Source organism: Dermacentor silvarum, chromosome 7 (genome assembly GCF_013339745.2).
Source record: "Dermacentor silvarum isolate Dsil-2018 chromosome 7, BIME_Dsil_1.4, whole genome shotgun sequence".
Taxonomy (NCBI): Eukaryota; Metazoa; Arthropoda; class Arachnida; order Ixodida; family Ixodidae; genus Dermacentor; species Dermacentor silvarum.
This window is the reverse complement of record NC_051160.1, coordinates 22883776-22900447: the sequence shown is the minus strand read 5'-3', so window position 1 is coordinate 22900447 and position 16672 is coordinate 22883776. Positions and strand designations below refer to the sequence as shown.

At 46.3% G+C, this 16672-nt stretch overlaps 1 protein-coding gene across 1 annotated transcript in view; it reads right to left on the bottom strand.

Annotated features, from left to right (window-relative positions):
* LOC119457716 (protein numb-like) overlaps positions 1-16672 on the bottom strand; it is a 61956-nt gene that overhangs the window by 7049 nt on the left and 38235 nt on the right. The window contains 5 exon segments of the mRNA XM_037719366.2: positions 3242-3493; positions 6365-6557; positions 8297-8446; positions 8449-8547; positions 10895-11079. Coding sequence (XP_037575294.1) covers positions 3242-3493; positions 6365-6557; positions 8297-8446; positions 8449-8547; positions 10895-11079 — 879 coding nt within the window.

The window sequence follows — 16672 nt, the reverse complement described above, 5'->3', positions numbered from 1 at the left end:
CAGCAAACGTGCAAACTAAGGGAGACGCCTCGCTGATACGGCCAGTGTGTGCTGCATGCACCATTTAAATTCGTAGTTAAGCTAGCACTTAGTGCCCTCGAATTCATGTGATTGCCAACTAGCCCATAACTGTTAGGTGTTGTGCATTTGAAAATATGCCCCTCCTCCCCCTCTTTTTTTTTCTGTTTTTACAGCTACACATTTATGTCTTTAGTATTGCTGCTTTTCCAAACCTCGCAGTCGACAGCTGCTGCCTTAAGGCATAACAATCTTTCAACGCTATCACAATGGGACAAAGGCCTTTACCAATGCTCTCTTACTGAAGCTGTCTGCCTGTCTGTAGGCAAACAGTGGAAAAAGTATGCAGAGCTTTTGGAAAAAAAAAAAAAAAGTTGAACCCTAGCTATTCCTCTTATGCTGCCAGCGACAAACAACCCTGTGCCTTTTCCAAGGATAGCTCTGCAGTTCAGGACTTTGTGCCGTGTTCTCACAAAGTTCCTTGGCTATGTGGTAAAGCAGACAGCTCATTGTGGCTCAAGGCAGATATTAATTAATTAAATGCAGGAACCTGTGTGCCCATAATTAGGAACAAATGGTCATAATCTATAAGGACAATGAAATATTAATTAATACCTATTGTGTCTACAGTCAAACCTCAATATAAGGAAGTTGTACTTTCAGTGAAAAACTTCGTTATATCGAGGTTTCGTTAATTCAATAGAACTAAAATAGGGAAACAAAACAGTTCGTTACATCGCGGATTTCATTAAATCGAGGTTCGTTATATCGAGGTTTGACTGTACTCCCGAATCTTCCTTACGTTAGAGGTTTGATACTATCAAGAAATAACATGCACACAAATACGTTCTACTGGTAATTTCCACCACATCATCAAAGGTTCTTGGTCCTTTCCTGGTGAACTGCACCTTTTTCCATTCTTTACAGGCACCTTGCAGTACATATAACCACAGTCCTTCCATGTTTTGTTTCTGGTCACGAAACTGCTGCCTCAGTTTCCTATAGAGTCAGCGCCCGCCACTAAAGGTGCGACTATGCATGAGAGGGCATGCGAACGCTGCTACCGCTGTGGTTGTGCGTATTCTAGCGTTCCAAACTTCTGCAACTGCCACTTTACTTTCACGTACCTACTTTTAACATTCCACATGCATCAATAACTGCCTGAGCGCATCTTCTGCCATGAAATAAGCACCTAGGAGGGAGGGGGGCGAAGACAGCTCAACATGCAGCTTGCCATGGTCTCAGTAAAAAAAAAAAAAAAATGCTGTGATCTTACGTGCCAAAACCACGATATAATTATGAAGCACACCGTAGTGGGGGACTCAAGAATAATTTTGAGCACCTGGGGTCCTTTAACATGCACCTAAATCTAAAAAGATGAGTGTTTTTGCATTTCGCCCCGATGGAAATGCGGCCGCCGTGGCCGGGCGGTCTCAGTCCAGCTGACTTTCTCAGCACCATTCGTCTCAAAGTTTCGATAGGTTCTGCCTTTTAATATTTGCCTGAAGCTCAACACCAGGCATTCACAACAAAGCACCAGTGGTGCCACTTATAAACAGAGGCAAACATCTGGGCTGTTGCACCCCCACTCACCCGTAAGTAAGTGCGAAATCTGGGTTGCATGTAGTGCCAGACTGTTCACCGAGCACAGCTGTTCACTTTCTGGTAAATAGTGAGCTGTATCTTATCAGGAGATCAAAACCTTGAAATCGTTATTGCAAGGGTTGCTTCCGTAGAATAACTGTTTAAAGAAAAAGAAAAGGAAACTGAGCAGCTCCGCGCACTTCAGATTTCTCGGCAAAGCGATGCCATTTCTGAACGAGATTTAGGCAGGATAAATGTAAGACAAACCTCACAACTAAATGCCTTCGGTGTGGCTTTTAGCATAGGATTAAGGCAAGTGTGAAATGTTAGGACCTGCAAAGTAGAAACTGTATTGTAATTGGGCAATTGTCTTACCAAGCAGTCGTTTAGAAGCATCAGTAAGCCCAGCACTTATCGTGGTTTCAACACAGAAATGACGAGACTAGGTATTTTGGTTCTTAATGCGCAACTATTTACAAGAGGTTAAAATATTCTAATCACTGGTCCCGATATCTTTATCATGGTCGGAAAAAAAAAAAACAGTTTTATAATTCAGTCAGAAAAAGAAATAAAATGTGTTAGTGCAAATGTGTTAGTGCAAAAACAACATACGAGCACAATCATTTATTCATTATGTAAAATAAGACATACAGACAGCACAAAGAGGCGTCCGGTCACGAATGGTCCACCATTCACATGGCAAGAAGTTTGTTAAAGGCATCGCACTGATATAAGAAGCATAAAAAAAGAACACCAAAACATGGGAGATATGCATTGGGGGGTAGGAAACACCAGCCAATGAATGGCAATAAATACAGAATCATAATCGATTGTTTCTACACAAGAAAGCGTAAAGCACAACCATTTCGTAACACATGGCGAAACGAACACAAGTAGCCCAAGCACCAATAGCGCACTTCTTTCTTACTCAGACAATTTTTTAAAAATCGGCGCTCTTCAATCGTACCCGACGACTCGCATGGTCGCTTGCATGGGGGTCAAAATGTCGATAGTGGGACCGAGGTTTGGGCTTCGTGAGATACGTTAGAAGGCCTTCAAAAATCCTCTATCAGCGTTAGGCTTTAGTGTCGGCTTTTCACACTCCAAGGACGCGTTGTGTCGCTGTTGATATCGAAATTGTAAGCAGTGGTGGTGTCCGAAGCGTCGAAGGGTTTCGTGCACTCACACGTACACTCGGATTCAAAGTGAAAACCGCCACTTTCCTGCCACGGTGTGGCCCGCTTCCATTTCTTACGCTGCTCCTTGTCATTCGTTAAACAAAACAACACCACCTTTCCGGTCGTTCCCCTGTAGCCGGAACGGCACTCCCGCACACAACACGCGTTCGGCATCACCGTCCCACCCCGCCACTTCAGCTAAACAGTCCAGAACTCAAAAAATAGCGCAGTACATGCACAGTAGGCACCATATCAATCAGCTCGTCTTGCACCACGCAAGCATTTCAGTACGTGAAGGATGCCCTCCGAGGCACAGTGATGCCGCGTCACGGCAGCTTTGAGCAGCGTATGAACCTCTCCCATAGCATGATGGCAGAGTTTCGTGACCAGAAAACAGGGAAAGACTCTGATATAACTAAGCGTAAAAGGTTGACTATATTCAGCAAAGGCTGTCCCCTTACCGTTGCTGAATCCATTGTGTCGTGCACTGGGTGGCTGGAAGAGGTCGGTGGCGGCATCGAGGGACATGGCGCGCTGTCGCTCAAGCGTCGAGGGCAGCTCGTTAAGCCGCAGGGACAGCTGTCTCTTGAAGGGCGACGCCTGGCTCAGGCTGCCCAGGCCCCGGAAGGAACCCTGCCTCTGCAGCAGCGTCACTGTCGCGTGCGGCCGCTCGATCGCATACGGGTTCACCACCGCCTTCACCGGTGGGGTCTCTGCATGGCCGACGAGAGAGCCGTCAGGGCATGCCCAAGGAAGGCAGCGCCACCTGTGCCTTAAGTGGCAACCAAACATTTCGGAAAAACTGGACTGTGGTAAATTGCAAGCGGCATCAGTGCTCACAAGGAAGTGCAGTTCTAGCCCAGAAATCCTGAGCTTGCGTCAGAAACAACAGCAACATCATGTTCTGCGAATTAAAAGCATTACAAGGACAGGACACAGAGGAAGAGACCCAAGTAATGCGTGTTTAAGTGTTTTTTAACTGTTTAACTGTTCATTCTCCGGTGGCCATTCAAATGCTAATCCAAAGCCACACCGGGGAAGTTGTGTTCCGGTTTTGGCTCCTTGTCAAGTCAAGGCATTGGCACCATTTGAGGCCCCTGCACCCCCCCCTTTCACGGTTTCCTACATTTAAGTTCCGATATTTGAGTACAGGGGTAAATGGAGATGGCAGGGAGAGGCCTTCGTTCTGCAGTGGACATAAATATAGGCTGATGATGATGATGATTTGAGTGCATTTTGGCCTCAGATTTCAGGCTATCCACTACAGGTGTTATGATCGGCCTCGAATTCAGCATTGGAGGTTTGGGCAACGCTCCAGCAAGAATGAGCAATACAAGAACGAACAGCAGGTTCATTACACCCATCTCACAAAGGCCGTTTTTAATGGCCATTCAGACATCCATCAGCACCCACCATGGTAGTTTAGTGGCTATGGTGTTGTGCTCAAGGTCACCGGTGTGATCCCAGCTGCGGCGACCATATTTCTACGGGGGGCGAAATGCTCGTGCACGTGCACTTAAATTTAGGCACACATAAAAAAAAAAAAAAATACAGGTGGGTGAAATTAATCAGGAGTCCCCCAGTACGCCTCATTATCCGATCATGGTTATGGCATGTAAAACCCCAAAATTAAATGATTTCATTCCGTCTCTTCAATGTTATCAAACTCCACTGAACCTGAAGGTGTTATGCCACAGTTTCACAGAAAAGTGTGTGTTCATTGAAATCTTTCAATAACCTGCCACTAGGCACTAATTGAGGTGCCACTAACTACAGCAATGTTTTTTCATCCTTAAATATAACCAGCCATAATAAATATTCAAGAAAGGTAAGAACACCTTTATTAATAATTCTGCAGATAATATTTCATGTCTACAAAATATATGTTCAGTTCCTGAACATGTTTTAGTTCTGGCACACTTCACAGGCTGGAGCCACATCAGTCTTTTAATAAAAACACTGATGCCGTTGGCTGCATTGTTTCTGTCGTAGTGAGGGAAGATATATTTCTCTGTTAGAATAAATCATAACATGGTGGACTTCTTGCAAATATTTTACTTCGATTATATTGTTCCTAGAACGTTAATGAAAACATGCTACAGCAGAAGGCTTTTCCAATATTTTTCAAGGTTCCTCCAGGAACCAATGACTCAATAAGCAACTGAATGAAAGGTGTTTGAAGCTGCCTCATTAAAGACACCTGCTTGACTGTCAAGTCAAAAGATTTATAAGTTAGAAGGCCTTCGATTGTCCATGCAGCACTCCTATTAAATGTCTCTTTCACACACACCTTACTGCAATATTTACAACCACTATCCCTGCAACAGGCCCTTGAATGCCTTCAAAACTGGAGGAACCTTTGGCAGTTAAAAAGCAATGAAGATCAAGTTTGCTTTGGATTGAAACCTTTCTAACGCCAGTTTAGCAAACCGCAGCAGTCGGCCCTCAGCAGGTTGAACTTGCAGTAACTGCTGCCTGAGAAATAAGCTAGGCAGTTAAAAAGCAATGAAGATCAAGTTTGCTTTGGATTGAAACCTTTCTAACGCCGTTTAGCAAACCGCAGCAGTCGGCCCTCAGCAGGTTGAACTTGCAGTAACTGCTGCCTGAGAAATAAGCTATAAACTTACACTGGTGTCACATGGCCATTTCTGATCACAGTCGAGCCCTACCGCAATTGAATTTCCCTATCGTGGTTTGTTCCTTTATACAAGCTGAAGGAAGGGAGCCAATTGTGATTGAAGAATTCAATCCCGAAAGAACAACACTCTGACTGAAGTTGTCCCGTGTGACAGGGGTATCAAGAAAAAGCTTTAGCTTGGGGCCTCCTACCTAAATACATGGGAAAGGAGAAATCGTTTTTCTCGGCAACCACTGCACCAAATTTTTTTGTTGCATTTAACAGAAAAAGTTAAATCTAGTGAATGTTGGTAGCAAATTTTTTTATTCAGGTCGTCAATGTTTTATTAAAATTTTACAGGAAGTAGCAAATTTTCAGAAAACGAAACTATCAAGTTTACAACTCTGTAACTCGGTAATGAAAAATGACATCACAATTCTGTAAATTGCTCCTAATAGTACATTTAAAGTGGACAAGATGGACATACTATACATGGCTCTCAAATAGACCACTAATTTGCGAGTAGAACTTTTGCGAAATCCTTGTAAACAATGTAACAAATTCACGTTATGACTTGACATATCAAATTTGTCCACTCTGCATGCTATAATGGATGCTGCTTACAGAACTGCGATACCTGTCCGAGGTTCAGAGCTACGAATTTGTAAACTTCGAGTTTTTATATTTTGCAAACTTGCAAATTTTGAAAATTCCTTTAAAAAAATTCAGGCTCTAAATCGAAATTCCGCTTCCAACAATCACTAGAATGTAACAAATTTAATTAAAATCGGCCCAGTGGTTATCTCAGAAAAGCGTTTCTACGTTTTACACGTATTTGAATAGGCGGCATCGGAGTTGGGCCCGAGCTAAAGCTTCCTCTTAAATTACGAGGCCTAATCTTGCTGCGCCTCTTGTGCCTTGGCGGACCCGGATACGGGAAAGTGTGGTACAGCATGGCAAGTGTCACCTGAGGGCTTTCCCTCCTGGGGGTCGTGGGGCAGGGCGGGGTCGGTGAGGGAGCCCTGCCGGAACGAGCCCGTGCGGGTGAAGCTCGACGTCTTCGGGTCGATGCTCATGAGCACACTCTCCTTGTCCCGCTTCTGCTTGCGCTCCAGGCACACGGCAAAGGCGCAGCCTACAGCGTGGCTCAACCGCTCACCCTGCAGAGCGGCATTGCCATTGTCAGGACGAAGCAACGACCGTCGTGATCTGCACGTCTCCGCTGCCAGTTCGCAGCTCGCCCTCATTATGTACAGTTGGAAGCAAAAGTTTAAGACACCACAGCATCAGGAAAAAAATTTTAATTTCCTTTAGCACAGCTATGCAACATGGGATTGTCTCCATGTATTACATTTGTCAAATAGGTGCACGCATAGGTCGTACCATACGATGTCAGACTGCCATGACTAGGCTGCAAAAAAAAAACATTTTTCACGGTACTTGTGGTCTCCAGACTTTTGCTTGAGACACTACACATACCCTATTTATATTATTAACATTAGTTTACATACCATCAGTACATTATGAACAGACGCCATGGATAACCCTCCCTCAAACATGGTGTGCCAACAGCAGCACCGTAACATGCAGCCTAGCATGCCGAGGAAACAGTTTTGATCAGTTTCAGGAAACGGAGTATAGTATGTTTCAATTTCATGTCAGACCGCTCATTTTGAGGCACCTGTCTAGCATATGTCCTGACCAGGCACCTGCACGCTAGAATGTAGGAGTCGATGCACTCCTCGGAATAATCATGGCCGTGGACAGCGCTTGGCTGGATATTTCTGGCACTAGCAAGTGTTGATACAGTTGTGTGTGTGTGTTATCATTCAAAACGTTCAGCCATTTCCATGGTTTGCCTACCGAACAGCGCCAGCATATTTTAGTTTGCACTCTCAAAGTGCCGCTGTGCCTCCTGGCCAGTACAGCACGGTTCCCTGCAGTCCGTCTCACCAACTCTAAGCGTTCAACCAAAAGCTAGAAGTGTGTCTCGGCCTTGCCATTTGCCAATTGCGATTGAATTGTGATTTGCCTTCAGTGATTTTTCCATTCAGTCGGCACCAAGCATGAAGGGAGTCAGAAGTGGACAATCGGCAAGACTTCCTTCTGGTTCTTGTTACTGGTTGGTGTGATGTGATGTGGTTGATGTGACCGACAGCTTTCACTGAAGTTGGCGAGATGGTGATGGTTCTTTAATGTGACCAAAGAGAAATGACGGATGCATGGCTCACTGAGCAGAGCAACACTGCCACAATGTAATAAACACCAAGCACTACACCCAAGTTGCCAAGAAGGAGCCTCACTTTGCTCTGTAGGCCACACTTAACTTTTGTCATGGTTGTGAGTGAATGAGATGTTCGATACAACGAATAGCTTGCTCCGATGAATACATCCAGGCCGAATTAAAGCAATAAAGCTCTTCATGAAAAGGTGCAAGGAGCTGGCCACGTGCGCTGTCAAGCCCAGCAATGAGCTTGCTAATGCAGGTTGCGTAATGAACAGTGTAATCAAATTTCCACTGCTGCAAGTCTACAGTGCTACTTTAGCTTATAATCGTCCAATGTTTAGGTACAGAGGGTGCCAAGCACTTTTTATAGAAGTATTCTCTGCACTTCTTCGAGTGTTTCATCGAAAATATCAGACAGAGCTGGTACTTGAGAGTTCAGTACAGTGCAACAAAGTGCATATGCACTGCGCAGAGGTGGGATGTATCACACCTCTGCTCTTTACCTACTCACACATCTAATGTTCTGTTTGGTGGTAGATGCACATTAGGGATGCTATTCACTGAGTGTTACTGTCAGGTTTTTCTTCGACGTTTTTAAGAGTGCAAAACATCACACAGACGACACAGCATGTACTCCAGATGTAGTTTGAGAGAAGGAGAGCAACTGCTGACCGAGTCCTTCAGGGCCAGGAATCCATGGCACATCCAGCGGCGTGTGGTGCCGTCACGGCAGATATATGAGAAGCCCCGGTCGTGGTTGCGGTCGGGCGCGCAAAAGGACACCTTCTCGATGGTCTGGTCGACCAGCAGGCCCGGGTGCCTGTCTCGTCCACCACCCGGAGGCCGTCACCCGTCACGTGCAGCGTGCCCCGCACCATGCGCCGCCGGCTGTTGCGTAAAACTTTCAAAGCCTCCTCACATACCTGCAAATGGAAAGGAGCAAGCCCTCATCAAGTTTGCCTGGTGCAGATCATTTCATGTAGTTTTTAGGGTAGATGGGAGCATATTTGTCTTCATCCTCGGTTTCTTGTGTTCGTACTGTTGTATTTTTTTTTCAGTCCAATGATTAATTTATTTATTTGAATTGATATCTGAAAGCAACAGGAGAGCTATGAGACATACCGTAGCTGAGGGCTCCAGATTTGTTCTGACTCTCCAAGGCTGTCAATGCAGTGTTATTGATGAGCATGCTATTGGTGTTTTGTTGAATGACATGACATCTTCAACTGTTCATTTATTTGTGTTATATGAAGGCCCTTGACCTCGAAATCCTAGAAAGAATACTAGCAAGCCTCGTACAGTGTAATTAATTGACTACAAGAGCTTCTCATAGAACCGGCTTTGGTTTCGTTTCCCAGGAGATGGATTTGTCATCATGTCATGACACAGAAGGTAGTCACTCGCTCCAGCTCACTCAATCGTCTATGCTGATACTTGTTGCGTAGCCTGATGTAGCAGCACAACAGATGACCAAGCGAATGGGAAGTCGGAATTTTCCTATCAGTACTACTTTCAAGAAGCACTTGTGGCCGAAAGTGCTCACAAAACAGCTATAGTCTTTCCCTGTTGAAGCAGCCAAAAAAAAACTTAGCGACAAGAAGGTGTCAGCATAAAGAAATCAAATCCAGCAGTGCCTAAGAAATGCCTTATGGAATTCATTGGCATATTGCCCAGAGCTTTCAACGAGATCAAGTGAGCGAGTCTGGAGTCTCGATTAAAAAAGCCTGCAGTACAGAAAGGCCAGGAAGTCCTTAAACCCCTTAACTACCGAGCCCGAGCTGTACTCCTCCTATCTGTTCGTACCAGTATCGCCAAGGACAAGCCACACTGAAACTCAGTTTGCGTCGCGCACAGAAGTTTCGGCACTTGAACATATTCCCAAATGCGCTTGATAACTTTTGTTATCATCTGCTCATACAATCACGCTCAAACATTTTGCGTGTGCTGAGGCAATCTGTCTATTTCAGAGGAGATGTCTATATTTAGATATTTCGAGTGAATACAGGAGAAAAACCTGCGTGTGCATTACCTATTTAATCAGAATATAATGTGCAATAATTTGCAGGAATAAAAAAAAAACACAAAACAAATTTTGCGCACATTTTTACGAAGGAAAACTTAGGGAGTTAACGGTTAAGGCCTTAGAATATACGAAAGAGAAATATTAATGCAGGCTAGACTGGTAGATTACAGTTCTGGAGCACCTAATAAGCAAGTCTTGCGTTGGTGGAGAATTTGTAAGCCAGTAAGGATGTAAAAACAAAAGAGTGGCAGGCGATGCCAGCATGAAATTCTTGTACTAGCTCCCTGTTAATCTAGACACTTTGACTTCACTTATCAATGAAAGAGGATTAGAGTGTGTGCTAAAGTAAGCAGACTCTCAAACTTGGCAAATTCGGAAACTTATTTTCTACAAGAACAGTCAGAACATCTGAAAAACATTGTGAAATTTGTGTCATAACACTAGCATCATCAGCATGCATCATGGTTCGGTTGCAAAATTTGAGAAGTCAAGGTATGGCTCTCTATCTGTCTGCTAACAAGCGGGATTTTTCTGCCAATAAATAGCTTTGGAAGAACACTCTGCTGGTTGAAAGTGATTTCACTTTTCTTGTTTCAATGGCACTATAAGTGATGCAAACATTATAGGGTCCTATGTCACCTACACTGCAAACCCTCTCCTCCACCAGGGCATTAAGTAATACATTTCACTTTGCCATCTTTCAATGGGCCTCGTGATTGTTGACGAAATTACACGGCAAGCATTACGACAGCTGACAGCACATTTTAGTTGGCAATGACCACATTAACAAAGTAAGATGTTCAGCTAATTGGTGCATAGCTGTCGACGTTTGGGGAGCAAAAGGCTATCGGAAAAAAGAAGAAATGGACAGAAAAAGCACCTGTGAGGTTCTTTCTGCCAGTTTCAGTTTTTGTTTCATTTTCTTTTTCTGCTCCTCTTTTGCACCGCAAACAGTGACTGCAATGACCTGCCCCCTTTGACCACATTCTGGACATCAGAATATCTCTTCAGTTTCTGCAGTGCAACAGTGAAGGCAGCACCGCCTGCAACCGTTGACAAAACTAAGCTGCCCAGCCGTGTGTTTCTTCCTGACAGTGGACTTTCAGGCATGCGGTGACAAACTATAAAACCTGATAGAGGTGCTACAGGCGGAACAATTGCCAGCCTAGACTACGAGACTAAAACCGCCTGTTCCAACACATCGACATGGTCCCCACCGCTACAACCGAACGCAGGGGGAGCTTTACCTGCATGCCGCGAGACTCAAAGACTTCGACACAGCCGAGGTACTTGACCGGGAAGGTGCAGGTTCCCGCCCGGACAGCCGCCTCGTCCGCCTGCCACTGATGCGGCTTGCTGCATTCTGGCACGTGCTCCCGCCGCGCGCCGCGCCGCAGGCTGTCTCGCAGGCTCCGCCGTAAACGGTCCATGCCTGCATAAATAGAGAGAACACATTTGAGCGCCACTGAAGCAAGCAAGAGACCACTGTATTTCAACCACAGAATCGGCACTTGATAGCTTTTGAGAAACATGAATTATATTAAGGTTTGCTTTTAACATTTAACAATTGCGCTATTGCATATAAAGTAGGACGCTCTTGGTACAGCTATAGAAAGATGAGCAGGAGGGCAAGATTAATATTACGGCATCCTACAGCAGCGAATGCTATCTCAGAGTAGAAGTTTCCAGCTAGCTTAACCAGCAGATTCAACAGGGTTGCATGCAATATATATCTTCAATTGCACATTTTTTATCATGCCAGAGAAGCCTCAGATCTAGAACTTGGAAAAAGCAGTGAGAATAATAAAATTTTACAACCATGTCACTAACAGTTACATTAAAGCATTCTACATGCAAGATTCCCGACTAAGGAACAATGGAGGCAGGAAACAACCCGAATGAGATGCATGATGATGTCGCACAAGTGACGTGTTTTTTTTTTTTTTTTTTTTTTTAACACATGCATGAAGTTCAAGGCTATCTAAGCCCGAAACGTGAATAACAGCTTTCATCAGCCCACTGCATGCAATGTTAGGTAGCAGCACCGTGCCCAAGAGGCCCTTCTACCACCACAGTAACGTGCAGTTCGTCTAACAATGCTGGTTTATCGACTGCACCATCAAGGGTGGAAGTAACAGCTCGGCGACTGCCCGTATACACAAGCTTTGGCAAGAACAATCATTTCTTGCTCACCGAAGCGTGACACTTAACCAGCTCTACAAACGAGGCTCCCCACGGCCTATGTCCTTCGATAGCATACCGCAAGTGTGACCCAGCCCCCCCCCCCCCCCCCCCCAAAAAAAAAAAAAAAAAAAACATAGACAAGTGCGGCAATTACCCGCACCCTGCCCATGGTTAATGAAAGTCAACGGACAAGCTGGGCGCCAAAACGCTGTCGGCATGCCTCGACACTACACGGTTGCTGCTGCGGCTGCCAAGGGCATCGAGTGGCGAGGCACACCCCGTCCGCCCAATAATAACAAGTGTAACTACGCTCACTCCTAACAGCGATCGCGCGCGGCGAACGTTTGAGAAAATAAGAGCGATATACCCTGGGCCAGGCCTGGCGATACCGACAAGCTGGCGTCAGGGTGAGGCCTGGTGGAATTAGGACTGACCGAGTCAAAGCTTACGGCAGCAGCACAGCGGACAGAAGTGACAGGCGCTACAGGTCGCCGGACCGAGAAGTGCGACGAAAATGTCATCGAAAGAGAAAGAAGTAAGATCACTTATGCCGATACACAAAGGGTGGCGCTCGTAATCGCCGCTCGGGGAAGCCCCGCGGCAAATATGTTCGTGCGGCGTTGACGGCGCGAAATTAATCGTTTCGGCGCCCTTCATTCCATCTCGTTCGCCGCCCACTTGCGACAACGTTAAAAGCGGAGGAGGACCGTCATTCCGAAACTAAAAAAGAAAGGCGCGGAGCAGACGACACGGGTGGCAGAAGTGCGAACCGTTCGAAGCAGACGACGTTGCAGCCAACAAACAATGAAGGAAAAGTGAAATGAAAATGGACGAAATGATAACCTACCGCCGTGGGGAGCGGCAAGCCGAGCCCGCACAGCTGCGGGTTCGGAGATGCGGGTTCGGCGCCCACCGTCGGCGAGTAGTCTGTTCCTTCACTTTCGTTTAACCTTTTGCTTAATATTTCAACATTTCAATTAACGAGAAAAAGTTCATTTCCCCCTATGCTTTTCTTGGCATCACTGTCTTCGATCTCGGCCGCATTTGTTTCATTACATAGCAGGGCGCCCAACAGCGCGCGCACAATAACGAACTTCGCGCCACGACCACACAAGGTCACATTTTGTTGCCAAAGGGATTGGCAGGCCGTCACTGGCGCAGGGGAGTGTTCAAAGCGGATGTTTGCACTTTCTTTTTTAGGGGGGGTGTCTGAAGAGCATCCGCGCGCGACGCACGTCCACGCATAAACGTTGCGTCGTGCGTGTCGACGTGCCACACTCTCTTCAAAACCACTGCCGGGTATAAAAGTCGACACGACAATGAGGGCGCGCGCATTAGGCCGCAACCGCGCGGAACGCGTTTTCGACGTACACTTTCGGGGCGGCGTCAACGCGCCAGCGACTGCTATATACTTCGTGACGCACAAAAGTGTCCACGCTGTGGCCGTAGCGGGGACGCGTTCCTTGGGGGTGGACAAATTTAGCATGGCAGAGACAGGGCGGTCTATATTATATTAATCTCTATAGTCTCCTTGGAAGAGACGTGCGCTAGTGGCAATTCAGCTTATCTTCGTAAACATGAACTCGAAACGACTCGACGTCGAGTCGGTGGTCGAGTTCACCCATCTCGACCTGACCGCGTTTACGTTCATCTTGCAAAGCGGGTTCACCAACTGGCATCGAGCATTCCGGCATGCGTAGCTCTCTAAAGATAGAGCTCTCACTCAAGGCGGCCAAGATTTTGTCCCTTATATCCCTTGCCAATTCTTTACACTCGTCATTTGGCTCGCGCACAGCCGTGATGCCGTTACGGGCCACTTGGCGTAAGAAGTGATTGAATAATATATATATATATATATATATATATATATATATATATATATATAGAGAGAGAGAGAGAGAGAGAGAGAGAGAGAGAGAGGAAAATAAGTTACAGACTACACCCTTGCGAGTTGGGACAAACTTCCGTAATTATAAGGGTGCGGACACCGCTAAACATAGCGGTGACTGAATGATGAGTGCTTATACGAGGGATTTTCTTTGCATTCAGTTGAAAGTAGCGCTCTGTATGTCCTCATTCTTTTCACTGTTCGTGTTTTTCGCGCTTTATACCTGCCTTAAAACAGCGGTGACGTCGTGCCGAAAATAAATCGGAAATGCACCGAGGTTGCCGGTTTAGATATTTAACCTGACGTTACGCATAGTGTGTATAGTATATGTTGCCTATAGAAAACTTGGTCAGCCGCTGCGCTAATGTAACTAATTAAGAACTTCCCCGGTGAAATCTCGACACCTTAAGGCTGCGATTCGCCGCGCAAATTACGTTCAGCCGCCTTTCAAGCAATACCATAAAAATGGCAATACTTCTCAGCGAGTTGGGCTCGACGTTCTATGAATCAGCGCGGGCTGCCATGTTTTCCGTCAGCGGCATCACTAGCCGTCCGGCTCATGACGTCAGTCCAGAGTGCGCGCCCATTGGTGGAGGCTCGCGTGCATCCGCCTTTGAGGGGCAAATGCCGCTGCCTTCTAAAGTTGTACCCGACTGTAATTAAGAAACTTCCTTGGTGAAATTTCGCTAGTTTAAGGCTGCGATTCGCCGCGCAAATTACGTTCCACCTCCTTTCAAGCAATCCCATAAAAAACGACAACACTTTTCAGCGAGTTGGGCCTCGACGTTCGATGAATTTCCAGCTGCGTACTACTCATCTACACATAAACACTTCCCACCGCTCTACTTCCTCCGCGGCTGCTTGCGACGAGACTTACTATAGACGGCACGTGTAGGCAGCATCGAACGAGGACGTCGCCGGCCGGGGGTGCGCGCCCGCATATACACATAGTGCGCGCTTTATAACAGCTGGCGCGAAGCTACGGATGATGTAGAGCATAACCTCTACACGAGCGCGCTAGACTCCGTATACTCGCACCATTATATAGCTCAGCGCGACCGAAACTCGTTAGCTCATTAACCGCATGCAGCGGTGGCGATGGAACCCATCGGCCTGTTCCAGCGCCGCCGTGGGCAGCGAAGCGCGTCTAACGTAATGAGCGAAGTTTCGGCGCGAAGCGTATACACGACGCTGAGGCGCGCTTTCAAGCACCTGTCAGTTAACGCACGCCGTATGACAGAGACGCAAGAAAACAATAAGAAGGTGCGTCGCTCGCGAGGCGGTGTTTCACTAGAAAAAAAAAAAAAAAAAAAAAAGAGGAACACTTTAAAGAAAGGCAGGAGTGTTGCGCTTCACTAAGTTAGCGACAAAAAAAAAAAAAAAAAAAAAAAAAAAAAAAAAAAAAAAAAAAAATAACACCAGGGACTCCGAACTGCTGGCGCTGCAGCGATCTCGTCGATCGCGATTGTGGCTTCAGACGTTCTCGTGACGTCATTCATTACGCGCCCTTATCTAGTTTCTAAACTACCAAACACTCGTAGTTTTCTAAACACAGCAAGGCAATTAGTCACAGCGTTTAGGGGGCAAATAAAAAAAATGAAATTCGGGGGGAGTCTCGCGTGCCAAAACCACGATATGATTATGAGGCACGCCGTATAATAGATGGAGGGGGCTCCGGATTACTTTAGCTGTTCTTTAATCAACGCGCCCACAATGCACGGACGTTATTCGGGATTCGATTGCAGGCCACCACGGCGGGTGTGTTTAAAGCCCAATAACACGTTGAAAAAATGATCGCTTCGTAAGTAACAGACAAAGCCATTTCAACCCCGAAGGACACATCGCATAGTCAAATCCACGTTCAATAAATACCCATAATTGCTGCGCTGGCCGATCCGCCATGTCTGCAGCTACCGTACAGGCACTACCTTCTGTAGGAAATTATGTGCTTTGCATAACACCTTAGACGCATTATAGTGTTCCTGCCATCTATACGGGGACTCGTTACGTGTTTACGTGTGGCGCCCTCGTGCTTCGCACACGTGTCCGCGCCTCTTCGAATAACCCAGCTCAACGATAAGAATCATGCTAACTGCCACAGGCGATTTCTAAAAATTCCGTAAAACTGAAAAATGAACACCCTGTATATGTACCCGTAGGTCTGGCTTCGATCAAATCAGTTGTTAGTTCGCCTTCCTTTCTGTTGTGCCGTCCCGTAGCGCGCTATTTCGAGATGGTTCTCGTGTAATAAAAGGCGCATACGCGTGTAACAGCGCGCAGAGCAAATTCCCGCCTCTGACGTCAGGCGGGGATGGAGTTGCGCGGTCGTTTGTTTCTTCGCGAGAAATATACGCGCGCACAGCGTGCGCCTGAACGTTCCGTGACAGCAAAGTTCCGTTCTTCTTCTTGGTCCTCCGCGTGGCGTACGCCGGGGTTTAAGCGCCGGGGGGTATGATTTCCCCGGAGGAAGAGGCGGCCCCTCTCTTTTCGCTAGAAGGTCGCGCGCAGAAGACGGTGACGGACGGTTTCCGTGCATCAGCCAAGGCCTCGGCTGCTCGCTGCAGCGGAGCGGGCTTTTTTTTTTTTTTTTTCTTCCCCCACTAAGGGACACTTGGATGCACCACGCGAGAGCGTACGAGAGAGTGGACCTGTGCGTAGTTCAAAGCGAGACCCAGTTTATTTCGACTGCGTATGGGCGGCGTGAATTCGCTCGGAAGCCAAGATTCGCGCATTCAAAAGTTCATTGGCGAAGATCATTCTTCAAAGCACCGAACGGCGAACACGAAAAAAAAAAAAAAAAAAAAAAAAAAAAAACAGTCAAATCCGGTTACATCGAACCCACAAATAACGAATTATTGCGTATACGGCTGTACAATCCCCTCGAAAATTTTTTGTGTAGCATTTTTATTTTATATATCGAATTACTATATATCGAACTTTTTGGTGATCCCCT